Source organism: Brachionichthys hirsutus, chromosome 10 (assembly GCF_040956055.1).
Source record: "Brachionichthys hirsutus isolate HB-005 chromosome 10, CSIRO-AGI_Bhir_v1, whole genome shotgun sequence".
Taxonomy (NCBI): domain Eukaryota; kingdom Metazoa; phylum Chordata; class Actinopteri; order Lophiiformes; family Brachionichthyidae; genus Brachionichthys; species Brachionichthys hirsutus.
The window spans coordinates 5027522-5048475 of record NC_090906.1 but is presented as its reverse complement, the minus strand read 5'-3'; the positions used below and the strand labels follow the sequence as shown (position 1 = coordinate 5048475).

The 20954-nt window shown below is 41.8% G+C and overlaps 4 protein-coding genes across 4 annotated transcripts; 2 read left to right on the top strand and 2 right to left on the bottom strand.

Moving 5' to 3' along the window:
- Positions 1-87: 87 nt before the first annotated feature.
- Positions 88-7021, top strand: LOC137900446 (merlin-like). The gene is made up of 17 exons (XM_068744530.1): positions 88-380; positions 588-707; positions 1412-1537; positions 1941-2063; positions 2158-2241; positions 2587-2655; positions 2757-2839; positions 2945-3020; positions 3250-3387; positions 3664-3738; positions 3826-3939; positions 4242-4364; positions 4969-5186; positions 5726-5828; positions 6212-6357; positions 6434-6602; positions 6905-7021. The coding sequence occupies exons 2-17, from the start codon at positions 618-620 to the stop codon at positions 6950-6952; spliced, it is 1785 nt and encodes a 594-aa protein (XP_068600631.1). The 5' UTR covers positions 88-380; positions 588-617; the 3' UTR covers positions 6953-7021.
- A 2066-nt stretch (positions 7022-9087) lies between these two features.
- On the bottom strand, positions 9088-12499 carry LOC137900876 (17S U2 SnRNP complex component HTATSF1-like). The gene is made up of 10 exons (XM_068745022.1): positions 12434-12499; positions 11939-12103; positions 11054-11273; positions 10800-10847; positions 10549-10703; positions 10113-10276; positions 9854-9950; positions 9675-9764; positions 9442-9579; positions 9088-9330 (listed from the first exon to the last, which is right to left on the bottom strand). Exons 2-10 carry the CDS (start codon positions 12101-12103, stop codon positions 9091-9093), a joined length of 1317 nt encoding a protein of 438 aa, XP_068601123.1. The 5' UTR covers positions 12434-12499; the 3' UTR covers positions 9088-9090.
- A 735-nt stretch (positions 12500-13234) lies between these two features.
- On the top strand, positions 13235-15875 carry bod1 (biorientation of chromosomes in cell division 1). Its single transcript, XM_068744722.1, has 3 exons — positions 13235-13460; positions 13685-13809; positions 14000-15875. Exons 1-3 carry the CDS (start codon positions 13314-13316, stop codon positions 14208-14210), a joined length of 483 nt encoding a protein of 160 aa, XP_068600823.1. The 5' UTR covers positions 13235-13313; the 3' UTR covers positions 14211-15875.
- Positions 15876-15927: 52 nt separating this feature from the next.
- Positions 15928-18411, bottom strand: bnip1b (BCL2 interacting protein 1b). Its single transcript, XM_068744819.1, has 6 exons — positions 18328-18411; positions 17656-17748; positions 17453-17544; positions 16979-17086; positions 16246-16364; positions 15928-16124 (listed from the first exon to the last, which is right to left on the bottom strand). The coding sequence occupies exons 1-6, from the start codon at positions 18409-18411 to the stop codon at positions 15928-15930; spliced, it is 693 nt and encodes a 230-aa protein (XP_068600920.1).
- Positions 18412-20954: the final 2543 nt, after the last annotated feature.

Here is a 20954-nt window from a genome sequence, read left to right as displayed (position 1 = left end):
GAGGCGTGCCTTGGTCCAAAAATCTCTGCGCATGCGCAGTGGCGTCATTTCAAGCTGCTATTCGCGCTCCCACCTGTAGAGTGGGTAGGAGTCATAACAAAAAAAAAAAAGTATTCTGGATAGTCTTCCTAAAGCTACGAAAGTTATCACCGAGCGATAGTAGTAATACTTATAGTTCTTTGAAAGCCACATACTTCGATGCGACGCGTGTTACCATGGAGATATCTCGAGAGTTTCACGGTTTCCGCGACTTGTTTTGGTCCGTTTTCGTGGCATAGCTGTTAGCTTAGCATCGGTGTTCCTAGCAAAAAAAAAAAAAAAGACAGCTCGTCCGCCTCCGAGCCCTGTCGGACGGCAGGCGCCCGGGACTTCTGCTGCTGGTAATGGGCCGCGTCCGTTCTGCTTTCCAGCTGTGCGGTGTGTTCGATAAGTAATGTTCACGTCCAGTTATCCAGCTTAGCGGTAGCTTGGCACTTCCCAAAATGAGGAATGTAGTTCCTGCGTGCATCCTCGTGTACCTTGGAATGTTTCGTCATGAAAGCAGCGTTATTTTTAAAGTGAATATCCTTGATTTTTCTTTTCTTTAGGGTTCTCTGACCTTTGAATCAACCCTCAACATGTCTATCCTCGGATTAAAGAAGAAACAGCCGAAGACTTTCAAAGTCAAAGTTGTTACGATGGATGCCGAAATGGAGTTCAGTTGTGAGGTATCGATTTATTTCCTTAACCCTACAACTTAAAAGGAAATGCATCAGTGAGTGGAAGATGACCCTTTTTCACGACACAACTGTGTTTGAAGAGCGTGTAAAGGTTTCTCAGGAAGGGGTTAAGCGGATGTTCATTAGCAGCTACGTTCTTTTTGCATCCAGTCAACATTTCTCCTCGTCAAAAGCCTCTTGGATGAGGAGAAATGGCTTCAAGCTTGATGATGATGAATATATTTATTAGATAGAATGTTAGAGTACAAGTACAGTCACACAGTAGCATGTATTACAGTACAAATAAAGTCAAACATCCTGTCTAAGAGGAGCATTTCAAAAAAGCCCTTGCGGTCTTGTTTCCGTTGAAAGTCCTTCGTACATAAATCATCCACAATTAACAATACAAATTTAACAGTACAAATAAAAATAAAACCAATATTAAATTACTCAATTGAGTGATTGAGCTTCTCCTACAAGTCCAGTTAACTTTATTCAACACAGACATGATATGGATGAATCTCCGAAGACACGTCAGTAAATGACTTGCATTCGGATTTTAGTCCTAAAGTTTCAAGTGGTATCCTTCATATATAAAAAAAAATCCAGAGTTAATATTTTGTGAGCTTGTAATATTTTCAGGAAATGGATACTGAAGAACATATTAATAACCTGTCTCTCTTTTTTTTATTTATTATTATTGGCTTTCTCAGGTGAAATGGAAAGGCAAGGACTTGTTTGATTTGGTGTGTCGCACGGTTGGTTTGAGGGAGACCTGGTTCTTTGGGCTCAGGTACACCGTGAAGGACACCCATGCCTGGCTGAAGCCTGAGAAACGGGTGAGAGAAGGAACAAACCGGCTAAAAGACCGTTCAGGAACACCTCCTCTTTAGAATCATGTGATTTAAACATTTGTACAATGCAGACGATTTGAAACATTTTCAAAATTAAATAAATTGATGAACAGTCGAACAGTCAAATTTTAGAACCCAATGTTGTCCGCGAGTCAAAAACTTTGCCCACCCCTGTTATAAACCATCCGAAATTTAGTAAATCCTCATATCTGAGAGGCCTTAAAGAGTTACCGTAAGTATTTTTTGCTTAATAAATTCATCAGTTAATTGAGAAATGAAATTGTCACGTAAATTTGTATTAAACTTAAACTGGGAGACTGGTCGAACCAACAAAATCTTATACATGTGCGCTTCTGACTTTTTTCCTACCTTTTATTTGGACTTTAAGGTTTTGGACCAGGAGGTTCCCAAGGACTCTCCCATCACATTTCATTTCCTGGCGAAATTCTTCCCAGAAAAAGTAGAAGAAGAACTTGTACAAGAAATAACGCAACACCTCTTCTTCTTACAGGTATTGTTGATTTTTTTATTGTTGCATTTAGATAGAAAGCTGAAAGAAACTTAAGTTCACTTGTTAATAAATATATGTCTTCAAACTTTTATAGGTGAAAAAACAGATTTTAGATGAAGAGATATTCTGCTCCCCTGAAGCTTCTGTTCTGCTGGCATCGTATGCTGTCCAAGCCAAGGTAATTATCTAAAGTTTGTGGTTTGGAGATTTTAAAAACTTTACCTGTATCTGTTTTCCATTTGTACACCTGAAATTCACTGAAATTAACCCTAACCCTAACCCTAACCCATTCATGAAGAAAAAAAAAAAAAGATTAATGTAAAAAGGCTTAAAAATAAAATGCTTTGATCAACTTGACATGAAGAAGCTCCGTGAGACCAACACATATTTTTTTTAAATGAGTCTTTTGTTTTTATGTAGGGTAACCTTTCATCACAGTGAAGTCTGTGGTTTTATTTCTTCCCCAGTTTGTTTCCTGTGTAATACCTGCCTTTCTCTGTCCGCCCTGCAATCTCAATTACAGTATGGAGACTATGACCCAAACTTTCACAAGCCGGGCTTCCTGGCACAAGATGAGCTTTTGCCAAAAAGAGTAAGTATTCAGTACTATAAGCACCTCTGATCTAAAGCCTGCTATGAGACTGTCTTTGTGTTTGTGTTACTGTATGTGAGTTTTCTGTGCTTATATTCCAGGTTTTAATGCAATACCAAATGACAGCTGACATGTGGGAGGAGAAGATCACAGCTTGGTATGCCGAACACAGAGGCATTGCTAGGTAGGACCGACACGCCTTCTGACATCCGGCGTGTAAAGACAATTTAACACAGGATTGTCTTGATGCATTACATTTCTTTTCCTTGTTTTTATATTGTCCGTGCAGGGATGAGGCTGAGATGGAATACCTGAAAATTGCTCAGGACCTTGAGATGTACGGCGTCAGCTATTTTGCAATTACTGTGAGTCTCGTTTTATTTTAGGAGGAGGTTTTATCATAAAGACTGGAAAAGCAAACATTTAGAACTTCTCCTAGCTGTCTCATGTCCGTTAATTGGATTCATTCTTTCAAAAATACTTGCACTTGTCAACTGCTCTTTAAGAAATACTACTGGTACATCATGTTCTCCAGCTAATGCTAGTTCCTCACGTGGCTCTGATGGTTTATCTTCCTGTTTCACATGTCCGCAGCAAAATAAGAGGGATACAGACTTGTTACTCGGAGTGGATGCTCAGGGGCTTCATATCTACAGCCCAAACAGCAAACTCAATCCGAACAAATCCTTTCCTTGGAGTGGCATCCGCAACATTTCTTACAGCGAGAAGGAGGTAACTGCAAGCAGCGACCTGTCAAACACCAAAGCTATCGATCCTTGTTTAGATAATATTAATTTGTCAGTTTCTTTTCACTTTGAAAGAACAGGAAAAGTAATGAAAAAACATAGATTGAATTTTATTTTTTATTTTTTTGCTCTCAAAGCTGTCCCACTGTCTTATAGACTTGAAGGGCATCACTGATCTCCAGTCTGTCAAGACTAAGCAAATAAAACAACAAATAGTCAACAGTGCAGAAGAGCTGACCTCTGTTATGTTACCATGTTGCAGTTCACAATCAAACCCCTGGACAAGAAGAAAGATGTCTTCAAGTTCTACTCATCTCAGCTGCGTGTTAACAAGCTGGTTGGTTTGCCTATTTGGTCACACAAAGGTTAAATTCCAGCCAATCAGAGTTCTTTGAATTAAGACGTTCCTGGTCTGTGTGTGAAGATCCTGCAGTTGTGCATCGGTAACCATGATCTCTTCATGAGGAGGAGGAAGGTGGACTCCATTGAAGTGCAGCAGATGAAGGCTCAAGCTAAAGAGGAGAAGGCCAGAAAAAAGGTCAGTCATGTCTCTGAGATTAATACTCCAGACTATTCCAACCGGAGGCAACAGACTGAGCAGGGATTCCCAGACTTCTGTCTCCTCAGACACTTCCTCCAACTCTTCCGGGGGGGGAGGGGGGGGGTCCTGATGTGTTCCCAGGCCAGCCGAGAGACATAGTCTATCCAGCGTCAACGGGATTGAGGAGATCCCCGAAGCATTCTCTCCACCGCCCAACGATATCCCCACATACTTCAGGCTAGAGATATTTATTTGATGGTGGTTGATAATATGAAATGACTTTCTTGTCCCTCGTCTAGATGGAGCGCCAAATCTTGGCGCGGGAAAAACAGATGAGGGAGGAAGCAGAGCGGGCAAAGGAAGAGATGGAACGGAGGCTTTTCCAGCTGCAGGATGAGGCACGGCTGGCCAACGAGGCGCTGGCAAGTTGTTGAATCTTTCAGGCCGTTTACGCAAACATTCCTGTTATTGATTGCATGACCGGAAATGGGAGAAAATTATCAGTAGGAAACTTCCAAAATGATCAAATTAGTTGTTGTTGTTTTTGACAATATGGTTGAGCTTGACCAGGTTACAAGAAAATTGAAATGCAATTTTATAATTTGGTGTTTTATTTCGGCGTTTCAGCTTCTCTAGATTTCAATGACATACAACAATAAAGATGTGAGATTAACCAGACCCATAATAACAGTTAAGAGAATATATAACCGCAAAACAATCATTTGCTAGAAATATGATGTAACATCTATCGATACGTGCTCTGATAAGAAGAATGTAAGAATTAAACTTGGTAACACCCTGAGGTTTGGGTAGTTAAATTCTAATTAGGACTAAACAGGGTTCTTTGATTTCTAGTTGGCCAGCTTGCCCAGACATTTAATCTCAAGAGACTTCCTGGTTGAGGAAACGTTGAATTAAAAAATGGAATTTTATCAACCGTTAAGGAAAATTAAAAAGCCTTTCAATCTCATAATAATTTGCAAAACAAAGAATTGGTGTAAATCTGTCACAATGCATTTTGTCCAGCTGCGGTCTGAGGAAACGGCTGATCTGCTGGCAGAGAAGGCCCAGATCGCTGAGGAGGAGGCCAAGCTGTTGGCCCACAAGGCTGCCGAAGCTGAGCAGGAGAGACAGCGGTTAGAAGTCACTGCGATGAAGACCAAGGAGGAGAAACGGCTGATGGAACAGAAGATGAGGGAGGCGGAGCAGCTGGCCGTCAAACTGGTGGAGCAGTCCGAGAGGAGGTCTGGAATCGCCTTGGTTACTGCTGTGCTGCTTAATGATTGCTTCACCTCGAGCACTTCTTGGAGTGGAGATGGTTTCACCGATGAAGTGCTAGTATGATACCGTAGTCAGATTCATGACCTGCCAACATTCAGCACTGCAGCTGTTTAAAAACACGGTTTCTACCGATTTTAAATTAAAATTCATTTGTTTTTCAACGTCTTATTCACAGTGGAGATGTAGAACGTCACATATTTTTTCCTGCTCTGGCACAAAAACGTCACAATTTGCCTTCAGCGACAGATTCTTAAGTTTGGCCACCTTGTACAATGCGAGTTATTGGTTTCTTTATATGAAACCGATAACTTGCATTATTTGAAGTCTGTTCATTTTCATATGGGATAATGTCACTTCACTGTTCACATGATGCCCTTTGAATGGTTGTTGTTAATTGTTGCGTCCCTATAAACAGAAAAGCACACTCTATCCTGATTATAGTCTGCATTGATGCTGCTTCTGTCTCCCGGCCGTCTTGACCTGATTAAACGTGCGGGTCCAGGTTGAAAGAGGCCGATCACCTGAAGCAGGACCTGACCGAGGCGAAGGACGCTGAGCGCAGAGCCAAGCAGAAGCTGCTGGAGATCACGAAGACGACATACCCTGTACGGTGATGATGGGTCTTTTGGCAAAAGGGGGCATATAGGGGATGCCCTCGTCTGTCTGTAGGCATCAGGCCTGCTCTATCTCCCCCAGGAGCTGATAGGATTTAGTGAAATCTCAAAAATATTTTCGAGCTCCGGCATGTTAGAGTTCAGGCCTGTTTGCTTACAATCGACCTGTGATGGGACAAAGAACACAAAGTAGTCGTTGGGATCTGAGTCTGGAAACGCGTTTGTAGACGTTCTTAAAGGTTTTGAGTCGATATCTGAGAAGAGGCTTTCCAGCGAGCCTGATCGGTGGCGCTTGGTGTGTAATCTTACTTTGCCTGCGCTTTTAGCATCATGAGTTTAATAATGAACACGACCTCCTTTCCCCCCCCTTCCAGCTCATAGCAGCCTACTCTACTCCTCCTCCCCCTCCTCCCCCTGCTCCCCCTGAAGCACCAGACTTCGCCTATGAATCGACATCTACGCGTCTCGACTTCAAGGACTCCGACATGAAAAGGCTGTCCATGGAGATTGAGAGGGAGAGGTGATTTAAAAACGCTTTATTGATGCTATTTTTTAGGAAGGTCTGCCCGATTGAATGCTGCTGTGCGTAAATTCAGGCTGGAGTACATGGAGAAGAGCAAACACCTGCAGGACCAGCTGAAGGAGCTGAAGACGGAGATCGAGTCTCTGAAGCTGGAGGAGCAGCAGCAACAGGCCGGCCTCTACAACCCGCGCAGCGAGGCGAGGGGATACGTCCAGGAGACCGTCTACGAGCCTCACAGCAACGTACGTACGCCCCACGCTCTTATTCCTCTTATTCCGTGAACCCCGTTCGTCTGGTGGTCAGCCATTGTTCTTCAGGGGCTCTCGGAGAGGCTATAAACCAGTAAATGTAGTTGATGGGTAATAACATTTTAATAAGAGGCTTGTATAGACCTTAACTGACTTGGATTATATTAATCCAAGTCAGTTAAGTCAATCAATATCCCATTCAATTCTACTATTTAATATACCGGCAGTAGATATAAAAACTCACTTTAATACCCGGTTGTGATCTTCACAGCATCTAATGGAAGCTTGCTTTGCAGAGAAACTCTGCATACATGTCTCAGATGGCCTATTTTGAAGAAGTGTGATCCAGCGGATTGAGACGAGGATGGAGGACATGGACGGGCTGGACGGGCTGGACGGGCTGCTCTCTTTCATGCTTGTTTGTTTTTTTATTGTTATTATTTTACTTGGCTGATACTAACAGACTTGCCTTCATTTTGGCTGTGGCGCTTCTGAAAGACGGCCGCTTCAGGGTTGCTGGCGCATCGGCCACTCTGCAGCCCCTTCAGCGTCTTTGTGTGTACTGAACACATTAACATGTGTAACACTGATTCAGGATGTGATGCTGATGATGGATGCGTGAATGGGTTTTGGTTTCCTGACTCTTTTTGTGGTTTTAAGTGAGGCTTGGCTGTAAGATGTGGAAGAACGGCTTAATGAAACATTACGCATTAAATACTCCAAGATTTGGGACAGAGATTTAATATTAATTTGTCACAAATCTGTTTCAGCAACATTTCTGTGTCACGCAGCTAATCCATGCTTTTCAGGCTGTGGGAAATTCTGAAAAGTAAATGTTAAAATTTTGTAAATATGGATGCTTTCGGTCCTTTTCTTTCAAACGAGCAGTTTCTCAAAGTTGGCTTTTAAAAACAGTTGAACCCTAACGCAAACATTACAAAAATATATTGTTAAATGTAGCTTTGAACCCTAAAGCTGTTATTATGTGAGAAAGAATGTCATGATCTTTCTCTCAGAAATAATCTATTAAAGTACAACTAGCCATTTGAAGGGCGGCGGCGATGAGATGACGCTCCACAAAACGTTAAGCCGTTGTTCAGCGTTTGTGCTCTTTCATGTTTGTTGTCTGTTAGTTGGTTCATTTTTGACTGTCAACAGCAAATGTGCCTTTACTGTTCATAGTGCCTCAAGGTTAGTTAATAGAAATGTATTATACAGCTACAGACTTGAGCGTTGTCATTTCAAATGTTTTATTTTGTGCTATAAACTCTTGATGTGCCTTGAACTTTATTTTGTATGACCTCCGCTTCCTTTGATGCCTTTGTACTCGTGTTTTAGGCTTAGGGCGACCTTGTTTGGGGTTGTCGTATGGATTTGTGGCTTTTCTTTTTTCTTTTGTGTTCCTCCTCAGATCAGCTTCTCGGGATGAGTGTTGGACACAGTCATTGCATTTAGATCCTGATTTTGCCCCTGGGATGTTTGGAATAATATTCATTGACCTTTTCAAACACTAATTTCATTTAGTTTTAATAAGTGATAGAGGCTGGTGACCTGAGTGAACTTTATTCTACCACATCCCTCTAGAGGGGAGCGATTCCTTGCCGGATGTATTTGTTTTATTCGGAGTGGCCTGCTAGACTGACTTGATTGTGGTGAAAATTAACCTCCGCATGACTGTTACAAAATTTGAAGTGTGTGAATGGTAGCGTCTGACATCCAGTCAGTGTTTCATCAGCCCTTTGCTGAAGTTTTCAGTTTTCGTGTGTAACCTAATTTATTTATGCCATACATTATTAAATGACATTAACATACCCGATGTGCAATTTATCTATGCACAAAATAACTTGTCTCTTCAATGTGCGACATATTAAAGGTTTTACTGACATCTGCCGTCCTTCCAGCGTTGGGGATTGTGAAATTATATTAATTGGAGCATTTCGCATTATGAATTGAAACTAAATCTTTGTATGAACTGTTTTAGCATTTAGAACAAACGTATACGAGGTGTCTTAATGGTTTTTCTTTCTCATCTTTTGACAATTTATATTTCGTGAGTGTTTTATGATGTGACCTGACGCTCATTTTAAATATTTGATAAATAAGAACCAGGATGTGACGTCACAGCGTGCTGAAGGCCACAACGATCCTGGACCTGGTCTGGGAGGTAGAAAATAAACACTCGTTCTATTTGAATCAAATAAAATACAACACACTTCCAGTCTCAACTTTAGTAATTCAATATCATGAACACGTGACTGTACACCAACTGAAAATAGTGGGAGGCTGTAGATTACCAATGTGTTACAGACAGGATCAATCGCAATGTAATCCAAAATAATAAAAGGTTACATAAACTAATCATTTTATTTTTCTACATTACAAAACAATTCAAGCCTCGCCCTCACGCTCAAAATGTTGTTGTAGTTCATCTTGAAGACTCTTAATTTGGTTGCCATGGGGACCAAATGATGTGCATTCATTTCTAGGCTTCCTCGTCCTCGCTTCCCTCAAGGCTGCTGTCTGTGGAGTCCACTTCCTGTTCCTGCGCTTGTGTTTTTTCTGCGTGCTGCTCAGGCTCTGCAGCGCTGCAGGGCACGGTGGAGTCGGTCGTTTTAGCGCCCTCTACTGGCTTGGCGGAGTTCTGCTCGCCCTCTTTGCCTCCATCCAGGAAAGCAGACCAACCTTTGACCCGCTCCTCCCGCTCGCGTGTCGTCTCTTCCACCTGGTGCAAAGAGGATCCACGTGAAGGATGCAAACTCTACGGCTGAAGGGACTCGTGGCGGAGTCGCACTCACACGCTTGCCTTTTAAGTGTTTCGATGTATTTGGTTTACCTGATAGTCGGTCGTTCCATCCCACAGCTGAGCAGACAGCTGCCTTCCTCCAAACCAGCGGCCATTGAACGACAGAATGCACGCATCAGCCTGCTCGGGCTCCTTAAAGGACACCGATGCCACACCATCCGGGTGTCTCTGCGCACGCACACACACACACACACACACACCAGCGCTTTACACATCTCTGCTAACACAAAAATAAAGCCAAGCGCAAATGAGCCTGAACTCACGTCAAAGAGGATGACCTTCTTGACATCCCCAAACTTCTCACACTCTGTCCTCAGATCGTCGCGATACTCATTCAGCACCAGTGGGTCTTCCTATGGATGCCATGATGGATCAGAGATGAACACTCTCAATAAGCAGTGTGTGAGTCGGTGTGTGTGTGTGTGTGTGTGTGTCCCCGCACCTCAAAGTCACTGGGATGAAACATGTTCCTAATGATGACAACTTTCTCATTCCTCTTCCTCACTTCTCCTTGCTTTTCAGGCCTCCAATCCAGCTGTCTACAGGTAAACAGAGAATCAATAGAAACACACGTGGTGTGTTTAAAAACAAAGGTTTTACTATTTGCCTTTTCTTCATTCCAGCAGGGATTATGATTTATCCCTAGAGACGCAGCGGGATTTGTGGAAGATTCCATGGAAAGAAGAGCAGCTAGGATTTACTTCTGTTGCTGCTGCATCCGCTTCCTGTAATCTTTGTTTTTCTTCTTCTTCTTGCTGGCATCGTACTGGCCCTTCAGCTCAAATCGTGCTGCTTCCACGTGGATTCTGTAACCTCTGACCTCTGACTCATCAATCAGACGCATAGCCAATGGCACCGACTCCTTCTGCAGAGAATGACAAAAATATATCGCTTGACTGGAGCACTTTATTACTTTGTAACGATGGTATATTCAGTACGATGCATCCGTCATCTAGTTTTGGCGTTTGCCTGCCCTCTAGTAAGATTTTTGTGCTGCGTTTAAATTTACAGCTTTATTTTCCCGTCAAAAACACTTATTTTTTTCTTTCAACCTTATGAAAAGTGCAGGATGCAAATTTTGCAAGGAATGTGGAAACTATAAATAAAACCTTCGGTAAACAGAAGACTCAGATTTACTTTGAGATAGCAGCAGAGGCCATCTCCCTTCAGATTTCCGTCTTTGTCCTTGTAGAGTTTGACCTTGTACTCTTCAGAGACGGGGTCCCGCATCACAATGCCACATCTGGACATCATCTCCACAAACTCCTCTGTGCTGATATCGGGAGGTAAGCCTGGCAGAAGGTGGCAACAATAAGAAGTGAGTAAGAAATAGGCTGAAGAATCCAATATTTATTACTTCATAAGAAGCAACTGTCGTTGGCACCAACCTGACACGTAGACATTCGTGTTTTTATTCTCGTCAATATCAAACCATCCTGTGGAAACAAAAGAGAAAGCATCTATTTACAAATGTGGTGTACAAACCTGAAGTTTGGACCTTTTATATATCGGTCTGTGTGAACAGAGACGATGATCTCTATTATAGATGGTGAAAAAAAAGAATCACCATTAGTCACTTGCACGTTCCTGACTGCAGGAACACTACGCTCTCTCTCCTCTCTGACATTGAACTTCAGCTTACCTGGATCTGGTTTCCTCTTCTCCCCTTTCTGTTTAGCGTCTTTAGCCGGGGTCTCATGCTGTTCTGGGGTCAGCTTCTGGGTTGCATCTCCCGGTACCTTCATTTCTGGAGGTTTGCTGTCTGGGTCGGTGCTGCTCACTGCAGCATTGTTTGCCTCTGGCTCTCCGTCCTGTTTGAAACCATAGTTGGCCTGGTAGGCTGCAATGAAGTCTTCTGTTATCTAAAGAAACGAAAACAACCTACTTAACATTAACACGGACAATGCTGTGACCCGTTTTTACATACCTCATTGACGTTCTTGTTCAAATATCCTCCTGAGACCCAGACAGTTGGCATGTCCTCTGCAGTGGACACTTGTCCACTACAGAGGACATGCTAACTGGTGGGCTGGGTCCCAGGAGGATATAGCTAGCTAGTGTCTCTGCAAAAAAGAAATAAGTTTGCATTTAAGTCACCATTGATTTTTTTTTTTTTTTGCTGGCAGGTTAAAGTTTTGGAATGAAAGAATCGTCGATTTTAAGACATTATTGTTGCTATGCCAGTGCTCCTTCAGTCTGAAAATAATTACCAGTAGCAAAATTATTTTTTCTTTCAGTATATTATAATTACTCGATGAGAAAATTGTTTGGGATTTTAACATTGTAGTTTTCTGATTTTATTATCCTTATGAATTAATTTGTTTTGTGTCTAACCTAATTATTATAATGTTATTGTGTTTGTCAAACCTATTTATTCAAGTTATTATAATGTTATTAATGTTAGATCGCCTGAAGCAGCTCAACTTGTATCTGGATACATGTGACGGTCCGCTGGAAATAAAGAACCAAAGATATTAAGTCGTAATGTAGGGAAATAAAAAGCAGAAAGATCAAGAAATAGTCTTACTTTTGGGAACCAGGCCTTCTTTTCAAAGTCCCAGTCGTACACAGTCCCGTCCTCGGGGTCGGTGTAGGTGTTGCCGTCAGAGCCACCTTCACGTCTCTGGCCATACAGTTCCTGCATCTGCAGCTGCTCCACAAACTCTTTGTTTCCATCTTTTCCAGCACTCATCTCCAACAGAGAGCGAGATATTTTCAATATCACACAACTAATCAATATTTCGAACTTTTAGCATTAGGAACCTTTCTATCTCTATGGTGATGTGATTTTTGTGATATATTCTATTTGTTGCCAGAAAATGAAAATATAAATTAGCACCTTGACTCAATCTAGGTTAACTAATTCAGCCATTAAAAAATCAATCGTTTCCACATGAATATTGTGTCTCATGTTGCATCAGTTTAATTTACTGATGAATATTTAGTAAGTATTTGCACGTCGGCGCTTGATGGATAACAATAGCTCATATTAGCCAAACCAGCTAGCAACAACCGATGTTACCTTTTACAGCGACAGTTCTGGCAAATTCAGATCCGATGAGTTCGGTGCGAAGGTTAACGAACCCCCTCCCTCTTTAGGCCCATTCACATAAAACACGAGACTTCTGTATTTATATATAGTTACTGTTGGACAGATTATTAAATAAATTTTACTTAAAAACGATTCTCAACCCGCAGCACACTAGAGTTGACCAGCAACTACTTCCGGTGTCAAATTCCCACTGCGCATGCGCGGCAACTGTTGAAGACGCGCTTGGTTTGTACAACAGCGCTTTCTTCACGATGCTATTGCTAGCTGCCATAATGCAGAGACACACGACACCGAGCTATAACTCCGCCCTCTGTCTTATCGTAAAGCAAGCGCACTTATCGCAGCCAGAGAATATGAACGGAAACAGTTGTTTTTTTCTTTTTCCCCTGCATTATTTATTTAGACGCTACAGTCTTGTAAGATTTATATCAGAACTTAGTGTTAATTGTTTTTATTTATTTATTTTCCTTCTCATTCTTTCTTTCCTTTTGCGCATACAATTTTTATTAGTGATTTTATATTCCTCACTGTTAGCGTTCCTTCTATTTTGTTCTCTGAAGATGTGTATGTGTTGTGTAACGTCTGTACAGTGAGTTTGTACTGTGTCAATAAAAGAAATAAAAACAAAAAAACAAAAAAAACAAACTTCAGTCTGGTAAGGGAGTTGAGCGAAGGAGTCTGGTCCACACCCCGGATCACTAGGTGGCGGTATTTCCCCTTCCCAAAGGTGGCCAGCCGCCATTTAACACCAGAAGAAGACGTAAACGAGGAAGAAGACGAAGTAGCTAGCATTTAATGTTGCTATTAATAGCTAAGTCTGAGTCATTTAACTAACATTTGAACCCTTGGCATGGCAGATGGTAGTAATATTAACGCCGGGGCCCCCAGCCTCCCCCCGGGAGACCCGCAGCTGATCGCTATGATTGTGGAACATCTGAAGAGCCGCGGCCTTTTTGACGAGTTCCGTAGAGACTGTCTGGCCGACGTGGACACGAAGGTAAACACCGCAAGCTAGTAGCTACACTGCCTTCAGAAGTGACTGCTACTATTGATCCGTCCCGATCAAGCCTCCGATTGACATAATTTGTGTTTGATGTCCCATTAAATTTTGAATAAATGTCACTTATGTCTACGTTCAGGTGCAGCTACTGTACGTTTTCCATGTACGTAACGCTTTTGGCGGTTATGTAACTGTGTCTACGTCACTCTGTTCGTTGCCAGCCCGCTTTTCAGAACCTGCGACAGAAAGTTGACAACTTCGTCACGTCGCAGCTGAGCACGCAAGACTGGAACCCGTCCATCAACAAGAACCAAATGAGGAACAGCCTGAGGCAGAGCGTTGTCCAGTGAGTCCTACCTCAACTTCGGTTTGTAAATTAATTAAAAAAAGCAGACGCAGTGGAGTTCTCAAACCTAAGCTACTAAACCTCATCAAGTCAGGCTTCAGCTCCGTTTCACCATGTATGAAATGTCTATCAGAATATTAGCACTTATGCTATAGCAGCCTTTTCGTTATAGTTATGTTTTGTGTTTTAGATCGGGTATGCTTGAGTCCGGGGTGGACAGGATCATCACGCAGGTCGTGGACCCCAAGATGAACCACACCTTCCGGCCACACATAGAAACTGCCATCCATGATTTCTTGTCCGGCGACAGCAAGGAGGAGAACACTTTGAGTAACTCTGCGCTGGCCGAGCAGGCAGAAACACAGGAGGCCCCGTCTGCCTCTGGCCCCAAAAGCCCTTGAAGTACAGTTAGAGGATGTGGATGTTTCTCTCTTGCTGCAGGCACACGCCGTGGACGATCGCTGCGAGTCGGCACGTAATGTCCGGCTGTCTTTGCCCTTTGAGAGGAGCCCTGTCAGACAAAAACGGGGACAAAGATGCAGCGAATGTCCAGAATGTTTCACCACGAGACGTTTAATGTCTGGACCGTTCTGGACAAAGCTACTGCTGGAGATGTCGGACAATGGCGAGTGGAGCACTCTAAGACGGCCTTTTTCTATAAACCTGATTATTTTTTACTTTTGTGTCTGATGTCAGGCGAATCTGTGCATTTTGCAACATGGATTTCCTCCTGAGTAGTTTTTTGTATACGACTACGCATCGAGCTTTAATCTCTGTCGACACCGTTTCTGAATGAAGTTTATGTTTGTCTGCAGGTTTTTAGGAAGTATCTCAGTTGGTTAAGACATATCCAGTATGTATGTTGAAGTCTTTTTTTTTTTTACACCTTTTGGTGCATTTTTTCAGTGTAGAATTGATTTGATACATTGATTGATCTGGATCAGTAAACATCATGACTTCGTGATCCTCTTTGTCTTTCTTTTCCCTCTACCAGTGATAGGAGGAGGTTAAGGGGAATTGTTTCATCCCGAACTGGTGGGGGTCGAAGGAAGGAGGTCTCTAATGTGCGTCGAGTCTATCGCTGGAGCTCCCCATACAAGCCACTGAGACTGTTGTTGTTGTTGATTATCCAATAGGCCGTCAGGGTGCCGTCTGCCGGAAGCAGACGGCACTCGTTGGGTACAGTTTTTAGTTAACTTAAGCAGCCATATTTCATACAAACTCCAGATTCCAAGCTATGTTTTGTACGTTTTTATTGAAACAAATAAAGTAAATAAAGCAGGATGTCCCTGGACAGAGAGAAGAGTGTGAATTAAATCACTTCTGTCCCATAAAATCATTCTTTACACAAATTCTTAGTGCTCTGATGGTGAATTGATACTGATTGCTTTGCCAGCTACTCAAATATCCACCAATATAATAACTAAACTAACTAAAAACAGACTTCCTGTACCAACATTCACAGTCAGACTTTATTTGGTTAGGAAGCAAAGGTTTCCAGCTCAGTAGCCCTGATTGGAAGTGCAATAGAGGGTGGACTCGGCGACGACGGCATCTTTGGAAAAGGCCACAAAAAAAACACAAACACACATTCTGACTGGAACACACTTACTTTCACCTGCAGCCGGCCGGGATCTGGGGGGCCTCATTATGCTCATCAAGACAGTGGGAAAGTCAGAGGGTCTTTACAAGCCTTCTCACAAGGTTTGTAAAGCTGCTCCTCCCCTCCCGACAAATGATTCGTTGCAGCAAAACTGCAAAGTCGCTCACGTGTTCAACAGGAGGCTCCCGCTGCAGGCTTTTTAACCGCACCTGTTTGAACAGCACTTTGGTTTGTTTGAAGCAGGCCGAAGCTTTAAAGTCACCGGCGCTGTTGCATAAAACCTTCACAAGGAGTTCTTTCCATTTTTGTCAGGAGAAGGTGATTTTACAAAAGCCTTCATACCATTTTATAAACCCACATTTAATATACAGTGTAAAGCTAAAAGAAAGGTGCTAAACAAGAATGTTTTCGTCAAACATGTGCAATAAGTCTGGTCACAGTTCTGCTTCTACTCCCTGCGGCAACATTCTTCCCAGAGATCGGACGAGCGCCTGGTCAAAGGGCACCGGAGCCGGCTAAATGAAAGGGAAGAGGCGTTTCTTGAGGATATAGAGGACGGTGGCGAGGAAGAGGGCCACCGCCAGGAAGACGAGCAGCTTGTCCGTCAGCTCCCGCCGGTTGTACTTGAGGATCAGCTTCCTCCCCAGGTGGATGGTCCACGTCATGTTTTTAAACTCCTCGCTGGTTTCCTGCACCGTCCTGGAGGAGGTGGCTGCAGTGAGGAGGAGTAGGAGGAGCAGGGGGGGGGGGGTTAAAGGGTGAAGAAGAAACCGTGTGGGGTCGCAAACCTTTTCTACACAAACTGCAACCAGGACAAAGACAATCCTGTTTACCCAGCATGCCGATGGTGTCCTCCGTCTGCTTCACCTGCTCAGACATCATCCTGCTGATGGACATCAGACTCTCTGTGATGTCGCTGCTGCTTTCCACCAGGCTTTCTTTAGTCACTTTCCTGAGACAAATAAAGCAGACCAGACACCCTCCGGTTATCAGTAGTAAATATATATATTATATATAACATGAGCTTTCTATCATATTTTGTACACAAGTGGGAGTTTGTTTTCCCCAGCAGAGCAAAGCAGCACCTAACAATTAATGGTTTGTCTTTTCAATGAATTATTTACTGATGGGTTTTATATTACATTGCATTTTACCTTTATTTACTCTGACATTTTACCTGCCATCAACAGTTGATTAAACCATATTCATCACTAAGTCTACTTATATCATTTAGTCTGTTTTGACTGTGAAACAGAGACTGGAATCGTGTGAATGACAATGAAGACACTACATAAAGATGCCGTTGTTAATACGAAAGGTAGAACGGTCAGAATCACCCGTCTGCCGAGTTACAATCTTGGTCTGAAACTATCTTGAGTTTTCCCATCATTGTTTGCGCCGACTGATGTTAAGGGGTGATCCCATAACATCCCTTTATTACAGGAAGTTCTAATGGCTAGAGACGCTTTAATGCAGGTAATATTCAATGTCGATTTTCATCCACCTTTAGGCTGACTGACTCTTCGTTTTTGGCATGAAGTAGAGCCTCAGCAGAATTGTACTAACCTCTGTCTGGTGCTCTGGGTTTCTCCTCCACACAGCAGCTCATCCTTCTCCGCATTGTCTATGGCTAGTTTACAAGCTAGGTTAGCTTTTCTCCATACCGTCTGGTTGCTGGAACCCACAGAAAAAAGAAAAAAAAAGCTCTCTTGCGTCTGTATCTCATGCGAGTACATTCCGTTTAACCGCATCAGTTTTAATTTGCTGCTTGCATCTTGCGAGCTTCACATATGGATGTGCTGCACATGCTCTCGTACAGGATGAAAAACTGTCTGTAGGTAAAGGTAAAGAACCTCAAACCATAACCAAAGTGCTGATTTTGATAGAGTCTGATTCACTCACTGAAAATATTGGACTGAATTCTGGCATTTCAATGGGATTGATAATGTTGATATGATCAATGGTTCAAGGGAGTATTAACGCAAATGTTTTCAAACAGGCTATTTGCTCAGATCTGTGTGTGTTAACACACACACACACCTCAGCATTTGCTTTCGCTGACTCTCTCCTTCTGCCTGAATGGCAAGTCTATCAGTTTCTCCGTCCTGTTCTCTGGCCATTTGCTCCAAATCCTGACAACAAACAAACAAACAACAACAACAACCACCTATTAAAACGGGTCGCAATTGAAAACAAGAACCGTTTCAGGTGCAAATCCACATGCATGGATTGTGACGCCTGACCTGTATCCTCAGCCTGAGTTTACTGAACTTCTGTTTGACCTGGGAGTTGAGCTCCAAGAGAGTCGACTGAGGTCCATGACAATCCCTGATGTCCTGCAGGTAAAGTGCGCACACACACACACACAAACACAATATATATATATATATATACATAAACAGTCACTGATATTGTATTTGTGTTTAGAGGTGATGGACGGATAGATACTTTCTTTATCCCACAGGAAATTGTCTATTGTTTTTATTTGTACACATGTTGTTTAAACAATATTAAGACATTCACACAACCAAACAGTTCTAAAAGGGATTTGTCATTGTATTTTGTGTTACTTTAAAAAATAAATTTGTGTAGAAAATGAGTTTGGTACATAACACACACAATCGAGCTTCTCCACCAATTTTTAGCTAATAGTGATATCAACATAATGAACACAACACCAACAAATTTACTACACTGAAGTTTAATCAAGAGATAAATTTCCCGAAAACTATTTCACACAACTTCATTTAACTGTACTAAAAAAAAAAAAAAAAAAAAAATCTTAGCTCGCGTTAGCTTCACATCGAGCAGCTTGCTCTGCCTTAATTAACGGACACCTCTCTGTACTCAAACCGATACCGGCGTCAACTAAAAATAAATCAATAGACAAAGATAAACCATGTTTCAGATCTTACCTGAATTAGAGCCTTGATTTCTAGGTCGTATTTTATGATTTCTTGTCCACAAATTCGGACATGTACATCAGCGGAAGACGCCATATTTGTTTTTGTACGGCAAGCCTGGAGGCCCAATCAGCGTCGACGAACGAGGAGGAGGCGAACATTGGGGATATGGTTTACTGGGAAAAAAAATAATTTGGTGAATTGAAACGGCCATAAAGTATAAATTATTATATTACAGGATATAAATATCGTGCTGGAACATCACAAACTGTATGTCGATCTTCCGATGGTAAGTGCTGACTGAAGAGTGCTTGTTTTATTTGAAAAGGTTGTCGTGTCTTCTCACTGAAATACCATCAAGTTAAAACTTCAGGTTTTACAATGGATTTGGAATCTCACAAACACTGACTGCGTTTTAAATATGCCCTTTATAAACATTGCCCCGCAAAGGACTTTCTGTATGTTATGCTTAGTAAATTGCAATGACTGAAACACATCTTATTATTTATTTTACAAATTTTTATATACATTAAATATATCAGGAAGTAGGAACGATGTAAAATGGTTCACTAAGTATTCATTTTCATCGCAAAACACTCTAATGCCGAACTTCACGTCAAAATTTCTAAAGGTAATTTTCAGAGCTCATTAGTTCCATACCCTGCAAAATACAGATTCTTTCTCTCCTAATTTTTACAAGTACATGCAGTCTGTTGGTGTAGTTTGTGCTACTTCATTGCAATTCTATAATCCATATTTTAAGCATTTCCAGGTCGACATGTCGGCCCGTTTTAAACTAGGAACCAATCATCATGATGCATTTTGTTTCTGTCTTGACACAGGTCTCCACCCATTTCCATTAATGACATTTTCATATGCACTTCCCATTATTCATATCAAAAAGTTTGTATTAATGCAAATCACTTTTATCATTCCAAAACTCATTCAAACAGAAATTGACATCAGTCGGTGTCAGGTTCTAATGGTTTTATTATTTGATATTAAAATCAATAAACATAATCAGACTATTTTTGTGGTTACAAGCAAAACTGTGGTACCAACTCCTGGCTGATACAGAGAAATAATGATTTGAAAAACATAATAAAGAAAAAGAAAGAGGCACAGTAACACGAGAGAGAGAGAGAGAGAGCGAGAGAGTCGGGGCAGGTGTTGCCAGGATGTCGAGCAGCCAGAGACTAAATCTGTCAGAAGCTCTAAAACAGAGTTGAGTCGCTATAAAACAAACCAAAAAAGAAAACTCTTAGATTTCCACGCCTGTGCATAAAGTCACTCACTGTGCCTCCATGGAAAAACAAAAACCCCAAAAAAACAATGTGAAACAAAAACAATAAGATAAAACAAAAGTACAAACCCAGCACGACATTTATTACACAACATAAATATAACAACTGTCAATATATTGTATTTGAACAGGCATATATGTGAACTACAAATATAGACGTCATTGCTAAAGAGAGGATCAAGTTAGTTTCAGCAGGATACACGTTCTGCAGGTTTTTGCTTCTTTATGAAATTGTAATCCGTCAAAAGATCTATTATAGAGCACTTAGCAATGAAGTATAGCCTTCCTACTAAGAATGGGGAGAGGAACACACACAGGACTAACTACAGAAAGATCCCATGCTGTTGATCTAATCATAGAGGTTACCATACAATACCAGAAGCATCATAACAATGGCATGTAGCTGTGGAGCTCTGGATGGCCGATTCCGTCCACATCCTCTACATGTTTGGACTTGCATGGATTTCCTATAAAAAGTCTTCTTGCTGCGTGTTTTTTAACAAAACATATAAAAAAAAAACAGAAGAGATTTTGAGTTTATGTTAAACATCTCCAGGTGTTTTGGAAAATCTGGAGGATGGGTTGAAATCATTGCATTCTTGAATGCAGATACGTGTGGTTATGGAAAGAGGGGCGTTGTTCTTTGTTTTTTGTCCTTTGCTTAAAAAAGATCAGTCTGCAGAACAGGAAATGAACGCCACACCCCCATCTTTCATTGCAAGGGGGGGTGAGTGGTCTCTGCCCACCAGCCTGGCTAATCTCAGCACTGACGAGACAACTGTGAACCAAAGCCCTCTGGAGAAAAACAAATATCTCGTGCAGTGAACCCTTCCCAGAGAACTGATCAGATTTGACAAATTTACCCCCCCCCCCCCCCCCACCAAAGAACAGGTGAGCTGATTCCTAAGCTGAGCTCCAAGGCCGCGGAGCACCTGATCCTCCGTCCAGAGCCGTGACAAAAGAAGAGTTGCGTCACAGTGAGGGTTTCTTTGAAAGCCTGGCTTGAGGGCTCTGACCGCGACATCATGCTTCAATGGCTTCACAGACAATGATTAATCAAGTCACAATGAAAAGCTGCTTTCTTTTGACTGCCATTAAACATAAAGCAGAGAAAATAAAGTTACCGGATGGCAACGACTGGAGCTACTTCTTGTTGTATTCTTATGTGATTATACTTTATTTTTTAATTATTCTGACATACAATAAAAAAAATGAATAAATTATAAACTTGTTTATTTTATGTTGTCTAAGACGTAAGATATTGACCATTTGACTTAAATTGTGGAGGTCAGAGGATGATTTTGCTTTGTGACTTTTGATTCATGCCTGTGAAGTC